The sequence below is a fragment of the Ambystoma mexicanum genome, chromosome 2p (genome assembly GCF_040938575.1).
Source record: "Ambystoma mexicanum isolate Mex_15411 chromosome 2p, UKY_AmexF1_1, whole genome shotgun sequence".
Lineage (NCBI taxonomy): Eukaryota > Metazoa > Chordata > Amphibia > Caudata > Ambystomatidae > Ambystoma > Ambystoma mexicanum.
In genome coordinates, this window is record NC_090923.1 from 1362076165 (window position 1) to 1362090981 (window position 14817).

Sequence of the window (14817 nt, forward strand, 5' to 3'; positions counted from 1 at the left end):
CTTGATCAATGTAGCATTCAAAGAACAGGTTCTGTGACGAATGCAAAGCAGTACACGTGAATGCTGGAAGCAGACATGTAGTGAGACCATACCAGAATAGCTTGGCACAGAACACATGCCTCGAATGTAATCTTCAAAACCTTCAAAGTTTTTGAAATTGGTGGGAGTAACTCCATTAAGGTCTAGGGGTATCCAACTGAAAATAAGGCTCACTCTGCTAAAGGAGCTAAGAGGAGTACTGTGTCTAAGGGCCTAACAGTGTGAATACTGGTGTTCGTGGGTTCCTTATTTTTGCATATATAGTTTCAAGTTTACATTGCCCAACTTGCTTCTTGGAAATCTACCAGCAAGTAAATCTTCCCCATTGTTTAGGGTTTTTGTCAGGCTGTCAAATTCTCACCCTTCAGCATAGGGGCACCCTGCTGCACCTGTTACCTCTCTGAAAATTGCTAGTCTTAATATGTTTCCAGCCCCGGTCCCTGTCCAGAACCCTCTTGCAGTCTCACTTGGCTGCCATGGACTTTCCCCAGCAACAGCGCTCCTGGCCTGTATTTCTCTCCCATGCTCTGGCCCTCCAACTAGAACTCGTTCTCTTCTTGACTCGTCTCCTGGTCTTCAGCCCGGTCTGTATCTGCAACAACCTTTGCCCTTTTATACTACTCTAGTTTAATAAAGGTTTTCATTGGTTACTCATGTCACAAAGTAGGCAAAGGGTCCAACCTGACCCAGGCATAGGGCATGTTTTCCGGCAGGCATTTATTTATTTGTTTTCCTTAAATAAAGGTCAAACCAAAGCAATTGTCTTGGGGTCGGTGTTGAGCATAAAGGTAGCTTAATCCAGGTCAGTATAACCATGCCTTAAGCCTACATCAGTCTCTCTCTCTCGCGTAGGGCCTTCCTGGCGGCTTAGAATAACAAAACACAAATGTGGAGCTGTGTGCTCATTGTCCCAAATCCATTTAGACATCCAAGAAAAAAATATTGTAGGCGTCTGTAGCAAAGGTTGTCTCTGTAAATCTCCTTGGCAATGTTCTTGTGTACCCTCCATATGGCAGGGGAGATGGGGCAGTCCTCCCGGTTTCAAGCACGTAATGGATGGCGCCTGATGGTTGATTTTGGAGCTGGCCATAAACTATAACCTGGGGGCACAGGGGCACAGTAGGGCATCCTTAGGTGTTCGTAGGGTCCTCACTAATTGACACGCCAGCACAAGCCCGTACCTGGGGGTCCTTTTCTTGTTTTTTCCTTCTCTTGATTTTCTTGTTAATAACACGTTATTGTTTTCCAAATGCGCATAATAGTCAAGCATATAAACAAACACGACAGAACCTTTCTCAATGCAACTTCTCCCCTGCCCCGGACACTCCCCCAACCCTCCAGACCACCTTCCCCCGTCCCACCAGCTCTCACTCATTTCTTGTCTCCAGAAAGCACCCCAGGAACAAAACTTAGTTGGCCTCCATCCATTTGGCCCAAACTTTCTCAGATTTTGCGGGCATCCTCTGTCTCGGTAAACCCTTACAATAGTCAATCCCCTCCGCCCACTTATGAATACTGGGCGGGGTCGTGTTAACTCAGTCCGCTGCCAGGATTTTCTTTCAAACCATCATGGCCGTTTTTATCAAGCTTTTTTTTTTTTGCTAGTGAATCCTGTATCCTCCCCATGCGTGCAAGAACATTACCTCCTCCTCTCGATCTTTATCGTGCGTCTCTTCGGTTCGTTCATCCACCTTCCCGAATTTCCCTTTGTTTTCTGTCTCCTCTTCCTGATCATCTTTTCAGTCTCCCCTCTCCTACTTCTGGTGATTCTGCAGTTCATCGATACACCATGATTACCCTTCTCTAGTAGTCTCTTCACTGTTCACCTTCTTTTTTGACACCTCCTCCTCAAGCACCTCTATTGCTTCTTCACCCCTCAGCCTTAACTTCTCTCACTACCTCCTCCTTGGACACTCGTGAAACTGGAGCAAACTTTTCAATTCTCTCTTCATATTTCCTGGATCCTTCTCTTCCCCAGCCTCCTAGTTATAATTGACTTAAAGTATGGTCAGTTAAAACCGGCAGATGATGGGACAAAGCGTACTTAGGGGAGAGGGCCTTTTAAAGGAGTTGGTGGGGGAGTGGTTGGCTCTGTGTCATGATAGCCTAGACTCTAGAGCATGTCTGAGAGGTGTGTCCCAACATTTATCTAAGTAGACAGGAAGAGTTGTCAGTATATTGGGTTATGCCTACAGTATAAGGAATTGAGTCAAAGGAAAACTTCTGAAGTTAATCAAGATTTTCCCCAAACACATTTGTTTCCTGTTACTATGAATGAATGTGAATGGCATATTTGTTGAAAGAAACCTACTTCGTGTGTAATTCATATTCGGATAGTACAATGCAAAAAATGACATTACTACTATGTTTGCTGTATTATCACATTTCAGACGTTTTTAACGCTGTCCTTGCAAGACATGGCAAGTAGAGTGCAGCTGTCGGGAGCCCAGGAAGCTGAAAAGTATGTCCTTCACATGGTATGAAAATGTTCCACCTTCTGAGAGTATTTAAAATAGTATTGTAATTTAATATAAAATGTTGCTGTTAGGCATTTTATAGTTGTACATTTTTAGTAGATTCCAGTGCCCACTGTAATCATTGCCGCAGGCCCAGACAAGGAACTCGGAGGGAACATTATGTTGGTAAAACCAACTTTACAATTTCCATCATCAGTTGGTTGTGTTGATATAATTAAGGCTAGGGAACCCAAGACCAAAGGCAAGTATTATTAGAGTCTTTTGCCGGATGTATCCAGCATTAGATGGGCTAAAACAAATTGAAAGTACACTTCAACATAATTTAAACCAAACTTTCTTTTCCAGTAACCATGAACAAAAACTGTTCTTAATTAAATCACTGATTTGTGCTTGGAGAAGCTGATATAAATTCATGCCTTATATTTATTGAACATATTCAAGGCAATGAAACAAGTATTTAGTTGCATGACTTAATCTGCTTATATCAAAAGCCAATTATTAAATTAAACATCTCAAGCAGACTTATTTTATCTCTAGTGTCTAAAGCTGTGAAGTGGGGAAGGGCAATGTTCATCTTATTGGCTGACTCCTTGATTATCGGGGGTGGGGAGATCATATACAGCCACACACATGTGGTGTCATACACAATATCCACAATACAACCTACTGGTGCTTTTCTAAAACATAATTATTTGTTTTTGAGATTATATTGTCCGGCAACCAAAGAATATGGTTTCCTGGACGTGTACAGTGTTACAATACACACCATGTTTCTAGCTTCTGTTTTTTCTTGACTGTGTTGACTTTTTCAGATAGATGATGGTGAAATCTTTGCAAGTATTAATCAGAAGGATGGGATGGTCTGTTTTCATGACAACCCAGAGAAATATAACAATCCTGCAATGCTTCATAATATAGACCAGGAGGTGAGTATAATAGACTTTTATTTGAATGTCGTAACACTCACCAAATGGTGAGAGTTTGTTTATGGCAAGTGTAATTTATGTGTAGTAGATATTTGTGTAGCCTGACTGGGTCTTAAAGACAATAACAGACTCTGCAGAGGTCACAAAGTGGGTTAATGAGTGCACCAATGAGGCGAAGGACAAAGAACGTTAATATTTTCATAACTTTATCATATCAAAGTTCAGCTATATAAACTTTGTTAGGACGATTTTTCTTTTTTGCAACCCTCCATCCTAAGCCTCCCAGCACTACTGCTGGACTTGCTGGTTTCTTTTTCATTGATTTTGAAGGTGAGTTAGACCTTATCCCACTCACCTCCTGCATTTACCTTTGTTCTGAGAACACTGGACCATTCTCATAAGGTATCTAGTGTGGGGAGACCGCTACTTTTAGTTTTGGCTCTCATGCTTTCCTATGGGAGCATCCACCCACCTTATGTGCTCTGCTGCCAGAGACTCCTAAGGTCCCTTTTGCAATGTTTTCTTTTGATTCACTGATGTGTCCCTAGACCCCACAGTGCAGGAGTGGTCATCTCGCCTTTTATGACTTAGTATTTACTGTTTGCAGCAGAAGCCATCTTCCATGGAGTGGTGTGGGGACACTGTATCCCCTTCTGTGTGTTGTAATTAGCATTTTTGCTACTTTCCATGCATCCTCTGAACAGGCTGGCTGCTTTTGTAGCTGTGTTAATGCTCTAAACGGGACCATATACTCAGAATTGCCCTGTGTATTTTACACCCTGTTCAAAATGGCCTGTCCTTTATTGGCCGTTCTTCTACCTTGCCAGGTGGGGGAGGGGGTGGGTTGTGCGAAGTCTCTTCTTTCTGTTTGTGTGCTTGCAGGATGTGAGGCGAGGGGTTGTCTACCTCCAATCCACATTCCTCCAGGGGCGTGTTGTTGCTGGACAGATATGGGAGGCTGGCTGTCTACTATTGCACAACTACTTCCAAGTTTGAATATTGGAAAGTGTTCTTATTGGAGGTCTGAGTTCAGCCTAGCCCATTTTCTGGATTTAAGGAGACCAGCTGAACCTAGGACCTAGGAAGTAAGTCGACCACTTGAGCGGAAGAGATCAAAAGAAGACGACAGTCGAGGGACTCCAGAGGACTGCTGTAGAAACCAGTTGTGCCAATACTGCCGCATTGTGCACCTTGACTTTCTAATCGACAGGGAAGTCCTCTGTGAGGTTCCTTGCTCCCATAGATTGGTTGGAACAAACCAGTCACCTGTTCTGCCCGGGGTACACCACCGGTTTTAAGTCGAAGGAGCTTTATTTATTTTTTGCATTTGAAAAGAGTGCTTAACCTGGAGGCATCTAGGCGCTGGTTATAGGACAAGGTACGTTTTAGAGAAAGTTTGGCAAAGGACAGGCGTAAATTATTAGGCAAGTGTTTAGTTTTTTTTTCTGAATGTCCAGTAAGAGGTTTCATCCCGAAGGTAAGGTGGCAGGGAGTTCCACAGCTTGGAGGCAGTGACTGGGAAGCTGGCGCCACCTGCTCTGGATTTCTTGAATCTGGGTACTGTGAGGTGGTTGCAGTAGGCTGTGCGTGTTGGTCTTGTCGAATTGTCTTTGAGTCTTTGTGAAAGGTATACTGGGGCTGTATTGGTTAGGCATCAGTGTGTGATAGATGCTTCTTTGCATTTCCTCTGCAAGGCCCTGATGTAGCTGTTTATCGTTGCAAGGATGCGTAGCTTGCCAAACGGCTGGAAATCTTCCTCGGCATCCTCGAGAGCGGAATAGCGAGAGCTGCCGCGATGCGAGGGAGCCCGCCTCAGCCTTCTCTGCGGTCGACTGCGGCTGGTTTGCGACAAATTCAGGGGCCAGTCCACCTCTGACTCCCCTGCCCATGTCGGACCGGAACCAGGGAGCTCTCCCTGCTTTCGGTCTTGTGGAGCACTGCAGCTTGTAGGCCTGGATTCGGAGTCTCGAGTCTGGCAAATTGAAGCTGCTCTGATAAACCGGTAAGTAAGTTGGTTTCTTTTGTGTATGTGTAATGTGTGTTGGATGTACATGTATGCATAAATGCACACATGCATGTGAATGTTGTATCCGTGTGAGTCCGTGTGTCGTCGTGTGAATTGTTCTGGGAGAGTGCCCGTGTGGAGAATGCAGTGCGAATAATATGGGTGCACGTGAATGTGAGAGAATGTGTATGGGTGTGTGTTCTGATTTGTGTGTGACTGTTCTGAATGATTGAGTGACTGGTGGGTGAATGGGTACGATTGTGTGCCAGTCTGGAGAATGCACTGTGAATGCTCTGGGTATGCATGTGAGTGAATGTCCGTGCAGTGAAGGTGTATGGGTGAGTGACTTGTCAGTGAATGGGTATGAATGGGATTGAGTGCGTGCGAGGCGCTGGGGGCCCCGGAAGGCACTGCAGCATTGTTCTAATTTCCTTACAGTGACATGCGTGTTTTGCTGGCATTTTTAGGCAAATCCAACTTAAGTACTATTACGTATTGCCTGGCTAGACTCGCATTTTTGTGCAGCCAGTCGAGCCATTGCTTACTGTGACATATTTCTTTACTGGGTATCTATGATCAAGCAAGCATGGTAAGTGTTCTTATGTATCTAGACAGACCTACATTTGGACAGATGTTCTTATTGGGGCATGGCATTTTTAATAGCAAAGCCAACTGGATGGAGTTTAAACAACTTTATTTATTAATCGAACGCATACGACATCAAAACAGCTAAACAAATACATTACCCCTTGTTGAGTCTTTATAGTCTGGTAGAATAATGCATGTCACCTGTTGAATACTCTTAGGGGTGACATTTGTCTATAAGCCTCCGAGTGTTTTCCATTTTCTCCCCTCTTCTCCTCCTCCTCCCCACCCCCCTTTATACCCTCTTAAACCTGTAACATTTGAACACCAACTTTTGGGTTGTAGAGAACAAACTGGGAGGTTTTCCCGGTGAGTAAATGAGTCTTGGGTATAACACAGTGAAGCGTCAAATAACGTGTATGTTCCTGAGTAGGCGTGGCTTGAAGTAATGGGCTTCTGTCTTTCACTAGGTCGTGGAAGGGTGACCATATTGTTAGGAACCTTGTGTATTTTCCGGCATTGAGGGCGCATATCTTCTCCATGACCGTTACATTCCAGATCTTAACCCACCACCATGCAGTCTGTGGGCCTGACTCGTCCTTCCAATTCTGTGCTAGGGACATTCTCGCCGCTGATAGCAGATGGGTTATTAAAGTGGCTCTGGGCCCTGTCATTGCGTATATTCCCTCTATAGGCACTCCCAGCAGTATCGTTTTTGGGGACATCAGCTACTCCACCCCTGTAATGGCTTTAATATTGCCCAATATTTCTTTCCAAAAGACATTTGCTTTGGGGCACGTCCACCACATGTGGTACAGGTCGCCTTTCGCACCGCATTTCCTCCAACAGTTAGGTGAATAGGACCTGTTAATTTTGTGGATGCGGTGGGGGGGTCAGGTATCATCTAAGGTATAATTTATATGCCGATTCCTTGATTGTGGTGCATCTGGCGGTGCCGTGTGCTCTCGCCCAGATTTCGCTCCATTCTTGCTCTGTTAAGGGTACCTCTAACTCTTTGTCCCAACGCTCTTGGTACGGGAGCACCTCCTCCGCTTGTGTAACGACTGCCAATACAATTCAGAAGCACTTTGCAGGCAACAATGGAAAAGTCCTACCTTGTCTTCGGTATCTCCGAAGGAGTGAAAGTTTACCAGAGACCCCTTCCCCAACCTTCCAACACAGGTGCCAGAAAGGGGTTCTCCGGGAAACCCTCTTAGGGGGGAAAAAACCCGGTTGTGGATGTTGTCCTGTAGGTGGTTCGCGTAGATCCCTCACGACTGGAGTAGGAAGTTTAACTGGATGGAGTCGCGATGAATTGGCTTGGGTGAGACTCTTCTGTGGGAATAGAATAGCTAGAATTAACTATCTGTAGCACCCTTCGTCTTATGGTTACCCAAGGTTGAATGAGTGAGATGTACCTGTGGTAGAATCCCAAGGAGTGTTATGGAGAGTCTCTGTTGGCTGGGGATGTGGTCCGATCTGATATAAGTTAAAGAAAAAACAGAAGGGAAGTGTTTTGAATAAGGTTTTGTGAGACGAGAAGTAAAGGGGGGCAGAAGCCTGAATGCTTAGATCCCTACCTGTTGGATAGGCAAGGATGCAGAGATCATGTGTTGAGTCTTGGGAGTTCGAGGGTAGTGTCGAGACTGGATCGACCAAAGGTAAATAAGACCACTGAGAATTTCGTCCGTAAGACTGAGCCGGGTGGAGCTGCTGGGTCGGACTGAATAGGGGTAAATGGAGGAAAGTCCTGCAGGAAATGTAAGCAGAGTAAAGTAAAGAAAGAAAGGCTTCCCTAAATCTAAATCAATGAGAGGCGCGTATCGCAGTTTCAGTAACTCACGGAGTGGAGCTGTGATGAATCGTAGCAACGCGTAGTACTCCTGGCAACTCTCGTTCATATCGTACTTCCGGAGTGGAAGGAGGAGTCTCGCTCTCGTCCTTCTCACGAACCACTAGACCGCTCCTCTGAGCTTGAGGCTCCCTTTTGGTGGTCTGAACTCGCATCCGCGGCTGTAACCGCCAACGATGACAGAGAGTGGTATGCCGAAATCTGGGTGTAACAGTTTGGGCCTTAGAGAGTAGTCTGTAAAGTCTAGTCACTCCTTTCGTTGTCTGCCCTTCCCCTAAGGTCAGTTCCAGGCCTGTTGGTGTCCTTGTGCCCGCCTGTTTCACTGTTGGGTGAGTTATCCAATGCCTGACCTGTGTGTATCTGAATCGCTCATTTTCATCTAGGCCAAATTTCTGCTGGCATTCCGTGAAGCACACTGGGGTGCCGTTAATGTATAAATCGTGTAAGGTCAATTCTTCTGCTCCTGTCCACCCGTCCCAGAACCTCGTCTGGAGGCCCAGTGACAGCCTGGACATGCTATTTTACAGTATCATTACTGGAATTATGTGCAAAGCAAACAGAAGTGTGTTCTTATATGAGAATACTGACACACACATTGGTGCAGCCAGCATGGAAATGTATGGGCATACCAAGCATGAAATGTGTTTTTTATGCTGGGATAAATTGTGGGGAAAGGGATGAACATGTGTAGGGAAATGCTCCTGTGCACTGTTGGCGACTTGCAACTTGTGGATTTTTACCCACCTTTTCACCCACCGGACGTGTGCTGTATAATGCACCATTTTAGCCAATTAATAAACAAATCTTCCCGGGGGAGCCCATCCACACCCCCAAACCTCCTTTTCTTGGTTCAGGCTCCCTCACTACACTCTGCAAATATTTATGCCCCACCAATTTAAAAAGAAATCACCTGCCGCCACTGGTGACTGGTACATTTGGCTGCCAGTGACCAGGCATCATTCCTTGTTTCTACGCTAGGTGTAATATTTAAGCTTCAATTATAAACCTATTGTGGTAAGCCAGGAGGAGGACTGTGAGCAGAGTACATAGGTTTCAAGTGGTTTTATTTCAATTTAAAGAAAAAATTCCTGACTGACTATTGCTACAGGGAGATTCCCTGCCTAATGAGCTTAACTAAGGTGCTTGTCGATAGTCCAAATAAAAATAGTCCTCTGTCCAAACCTATCCACTAACTGGTCCTACAGCTTAGAGAAAAACGTTAAAAAATGAGTGCCCTACACTCTTAGTCGTCTGGGAAAGCCTCTTCGGGTATTCCAGGGGCCCTCTCCTGCGTCTACTAATTCCAGTGTTTAAATCCCCTAACAGTTCTTCCAAATGAAAGCGTTATTGTCAATCAATCCACAGTTCACAAAAGTTCTCCACACAACACAGGGTATGCAGTCTTTAGAACGAAACTTATATGTAGACATACACATATAACACAACTTTTATAACGAAAAAACATCGAAAATCTATTTTTGGGTGGGGTAGAGGGTTAAATCTAGTGGAGAAACATTTGGGGTGGGAAACGGGAGATTAGGGGAACCCCCCACTCCCCAAAACAACCAACACAAACAAACAAATATGTGTTATGTTTTTTTGTTGTGAAATATTCGGTATATGTGCATTCTACATAAAATGCGTCGTTATAAAGACATGGAACCACAACAGTCTTAAATTCCTTAGAAAACAAAATGTCCAAGTGTCTTCTGCTGGAGGGCTATTTCCCTGATCCGTCTTGCCCACTTATCTGGACTTCTCTTTAAAACATTGAGAAATTGGGCCCCTCTGTGCTTTCCACTTTTCTCTTAATTTTGTTCTAGATTGGGATATATTGGCTCTCTTGGGTTCATGGTTAGGGTAGTTTTTCCTTTCTCCCTACTTGCTCTCTCCCCTTTGTAAGTCTCTTGGATATGGGCAACCCTCGGACCTTCAGGCTTATAGGGTCTGCTCCAGGTAGCGTGAGACTCTCCAGCAGCAGTGATATAGCCTACAGCTTTCAGTTTGTCTTGCTTGGGTATGGGCGGTTGTTGCTTTCCGCTCGTTTTAGCGTTCTTATTCCCCTTCTCTTTTTTCTTGTGAACAGAGCCATTATTTTGCTAGATGCCATAGTTCTGCGCGGCTCTTCTCTGTTTTCTCATTGTGAGCAAAGAAGTTATTCGGCTCGGTTCAGCGTGGCACTCCTCTGCTTTCTTGTCATGAGTGAAGGAGTCACTTCGTTCTTTGCCCTTGGTTTCGGCTTCTGTTTGTGGGCATCTGACCCACCATGTGGTGACGCCTCCAGGTAGGTTTTGCCCGGGACTGCTATTCTTTCTCGGGTCTTGCACCTCTGTCTGTGTGCACGGCAGCATCTCTGACATTCGCCTTTGTTAGGGAGAATTCTCAGAAATGTGCTAATTCCTCTCTACCTTACAGACCCAGCTCTTTTGCTGGACTCTGGGACTTTGATTTTTTTTTTACCTGGAAGAGTGAGACCGTTTTTTCCCACTCTCTCATGTATTTTTTTATGTGATTTGAACTCTGTATTTCTTTTGGATAAGGAGTCTGACAAACTCAATAGGCATCATCTTTTACATTGTTTCACACAGCACTTTCAGTGCAGTGACACAGGGAAGTCTTTTTATGTAACTCTTTCCTCAATGAATGGCTGGCGGCAGTGGTTTACTTTAACTACAGTGGTGTGCATTTACCGTGGGTTTCGGTCGCAGCTGCAGTAAAGCACCCAAGGGTACCATTTTTGTCCAAATGGCCCCAGTCTTCCTTTTTCACCATTTCTTTGTGGAAAGGTCCTTCTTGAGATATATTCTGCGCGCCAAACCAGGTTTGGTCCCTCTGTTAATTTTGTCTTTGGCGGGATTCATGAGTGAAGCCCGCCTCTGGCTCCAGGGTGTCTGGCGGGGGCAGGAAGCAAGGGAGGTTCCCGAAACTGAACCACAGAACTGGCGGGAGTGCGGAGGAAGGCTGTTAGGCAAGATTGTATGCAGTACTCTTTGGGTGCACTACAACAACCCTGACCACCTTGCAATAGGAACCCAACCTTTGGTATAAGTCTGTACTACACAGGTTGGTAGTGTGATTGAGCAGCCAGACTTCTCAAGAGGGGTCAATGTGAGCTGTAGGGGAGTTACACAGAGATTCACAGTGACAAATATTCAAATAAATTCTTACACACAATGTTTCTTAATTAAACAATGGTTAATTTATTTAACCTTCAGTTTTAATAAGCCTTCTTCAGAAGGGGCAATATAATAGTAGCACACAAATCCACTCCAAAATACACACTCCAAGTATTTCTAAATCAGTAAGTACCCTTTCGAAGGGATTGTGTCCTCCGACATATTCCTTATCTTTGATAATTCGTCTCCAGCTTGCTGGCCTCGGAAAAATGTTTGTTTTCAGCAGAGGGCGCTGCGCATCGATGTCCGTCGAGTTGGTGTCCCTCGACAGCCACCGTATCGGCGCCGACGTCACCATGCCCATAAATAGCCACGCGCAGCGTCCGTTGCTCAGTTCCGTTTGTCCGTGCTTCGTGGGGCATCGGAATATCGTTGCTCAGTTCTTCAGTCAAATATACTTCATTATTCCTCGTGAATACCGACTCGTACTCGATGGCTTCCTCATCCGAACCGACGACTCCACGGTCCGGCTTCAAAAAATGTCGAGACTGTGGAAAGAAAATGTCATTGACGGATCCTCACAGGATCTGTTTGTGGTGCCTTGGAGTCGAGCACCATTGTTCGGAGTGCGAGGACTGCATGTCCATGACGGCGAAAGCCTTGAAGGAGCGTAAGGGGAAGCTCGAGAGAGGTAAGGCAGTTAAAACTTCTTCAAAAGTTTCCTCTGCGGAGTCGAGACATTCGTCTCCTCGCCATCACAAGACATTCTCGTTCTAGATCTCGAAGCAGTTCCCATCACTCTTCGAGATCTAAGCATTCAAAAAAGAGACGTCGAAGATCCCCTTCCTCTTTGTCTTCTTCCATTTCCCTGAAAAGAGTCTCCTGCCCCACAAAACATAGCTCTCAGGCTGAGTGGGAGGAATTCAGGAAAAAGATGTTTAGCGTCTTCGAGAAAGCGGCCTCGACCCCATCGAAGACTGCTGAGCGTGATGCCCTGGGTGAAAGACCCGAAAAATCAAAACGCCACGAGTCGCAGCACCCGGCAAAGAAGCTACTCGAGAGTGTCATGAACCCTCGAGTAAAGGCAAGGTCACGTCTTCAACACCGTCGTTGAAGATCCCTTCGACGCATAGATCGGCGTCTTCGACGCCATTATTGAAGGGTTCTTCGACGCACAGGTCACACGATTCGACGCCGTCCTCGACGCCGAGAAAGGACAAACCCATGACCACCTCACAGCCAGTGGCCATACCCAGAGCCTCGATCACGAGAATGTCGTCGACAACCTCGAGTAGAATTCCGATACTCTTGAGTTCCTCGAGGCCTCTACCAACCTTCTCGATGCCTTTTTCGATGGCTTCGAAGCCTTTAACGTCCGCATCGACGACGTTGACGTTTTCTCAGCCAAATATGACGAATTTGGCCCCTTCTGCTCTGGAAATGGGATTTATACCATTTCCAAGATCTGATCATTCCAGAGCCTTACCATCTATTTATGAGGAAGGGGACAATTCGGATCAGGAAAGAGACATTTTGAGTTGCGGGGATCTGCAACTCCTGTACCACAGGAATTTACCTCTGAGGAAGGTAGGTTTAAGGACCTCCATGAATCCTTACATGAAGCAAGTGGGTTGGACACTTCCCCAGAAGTGGAATTTGCCAAACCAGACCCAGGGGAACATGCTGAAACCCCTTATAGAACCTAGGTGGCAAGGATAATAGAGTTTATGGGGTGGTCTACACCTTCACCTGCTTTTCAGCAAGACGACCTCACTGACATTTTGGTTAAAGGTCCACAGGAGGATCCTGTGGTGCCATTTCATGCGGCATTGCAAAGGAAAATATTGGCAAACTGGGAAACCCCTGAGGTTATCCCGGCGGTTAACAAAAAAATTATCAGCCAAGTATAGGGTGTCTACTGCTGACCCTGAATATTTATCCAAACACCGAACTCCGGAGAGTCTGATTGTTCAGGCAGCTACTTCAGCAGGTAGTAAATCGGCTTACCCTACTGTTCCACAGGACAGGGATGACAAGAGATATGATTCTATGGCCAAAAAAGTATTTTCTGCATGTAGCGTGGCGTTGAAATCCATCAATGCTACTTGTACGCTCGCAAGGTTCAGCCACACACTTTGGGAGTGTTCTTCATCAGCGGCTTACTGCCTCCCGCAGGGAGAAGACATGGAAGCGTTTCTCAACATCATTAAGGATGGTAAGGACACAATGTGCGAATCCCTTCAGACTGGCATCGATTCTGCTTACAGCATCAGCTTGGCCATGGCGGCAAGTACAACAACCCGGAGATTTGCTTGGTTGCGAAAATCTGGTTTTGCTCCTGATGTGCAAAGCAGACTCTTGAATATGCCCTTTGATGGCTCTTCTTTGTTTGGTAAGAAGGCGGATGACAGTTTAGAAAAACTTCAAACATCAAAGGCAGCAGCAAAATCCCTGGGAGCTGCAATCCGTCAGACACCATATCGCCCCTCAGGAACCTCTTGGAGAGGTAAGTCCTTTCGCTTCTATTCCGCATTCGGAAGAGGCAGAGGACAGCCGGTTCAAAGGGGTCTGAAAAAATTCACCCGGGGTGGATGGGTTAAAAATACAAAAGTCGCAGCAGCAGGTACCTCTTTACCCTCGGCATCTGCATCAGCCGCCTTCAAACCGCTCTGAGGACTCTCCTCACAAGACACCAGTAGGGGGCAGGTTAACTCAACATCTGACGGAATGGCAGGCTATTACGTCAGATGCTTGGGCATTGGAGACAGTTGCCCAACGTTACTGCCTGCCTTTTCTACGCATCCCTCAGTCATCCACCGGGGAACAGCTCTCTGAAAGTTCCAGATCCGCTCCGCTCCTCTTGCAGGAAATTGTAGACCTGCTAGAGAAAGGGGCCATAGAACTGGTACCTGTAGCGGAGAGGAACAAAGGCTGGTACTCCCCCCTACTTTCTCATCCCGAAGAAAGACGGAGGACTGAGACCTATCTTGGACTTAAGAGAATTGAACAAGTTCCTCAGGAAGGACAAGGGGTAACTCTCTCTCAGATCCTTCACGCCCTCCAGCTCCAGGGCTGGCTGGTATCTCTGGACCTCCAGGATGCTTATTTCCATGTGCCAATCCATCTCAAACACAGGAAATACCTGAGGTTCGCAATTGGCGGCTCTCATTATTAATTTCGAGTTCTGCCATTTGGGCTGACCTCCGCCCGAGGATCTTCACCAAGTTAATGTCAGTAGTGGCGGCAAGTCTAAGGAAGGGAGGGATTCACGTCTACCCCTACCTGGACGATTGGCTGATCAAGGCTGTATCTTCGGAACAAGCTCCGATCCAGCTAGATTATGTCTGCCACTTCCTTCACAAACTGGGCTTCTCCCTCAATTTAAAGAAGTCGCAGATGATGCCATCACAGAGGCTCCAGTTCATCAGAGCGGTCTTGGACACTTCTCTGGGAAAAGCATTGCCACCAGAGGTGAGGGCTCAAGATATTCTGCAGATGGTCACCAAGTTTCAAAATGCCCAACATCTTCCAGCCTTCGACTTTTTGAGGTTGCTAGGCCTCATGGCATCCTGCATCTTCCTTGTGCCAGAGGCTCGCCTGAGAATGAGATCTCTCCAGTGGGCACTAAGAACCCAGTGGTCGCAGTTCTCAGGAAAAATGACAGATCTCCTTCAGATTCAGGACAAGGTAGCCCAACACCTTCAATGGTGGGCTTATCGAGAGAACATTTTGAAAGGAGAACTGTTTTGGCAACCATGGCCGGAGATAACAGTAGTCACGGACGCCTCACTCACGGGGTGGGGAGCCCATGCCAACG

At 46.1% G+C, this 14817-nt stretch overlaps 1 protein-coding gene across 1 annotated transcript in view; it reads left to right on the forward strand.

The window, feature by feature from the left end:
- Nucleotides 1-14817, forward strand: part of COPS3 (COP9 signalosome subunit 3) — a 351396-nt gene that overhangs the window by 268403 nt on the left and 68176 nt on the right. Inside the window, exons 9-10 of the mRNA XM_069645733.1 lie at nt 2430-2516; nt 3329-3442. Of these exons, the coding sequence (XP_069501834.1) occupies nt 2430-2516; nt 3329-3442 (201 nt within the window). The remainder of the gene's footprint in view (nt 1-2429; nt 2517-3328; nt 3443-14817) is intronic.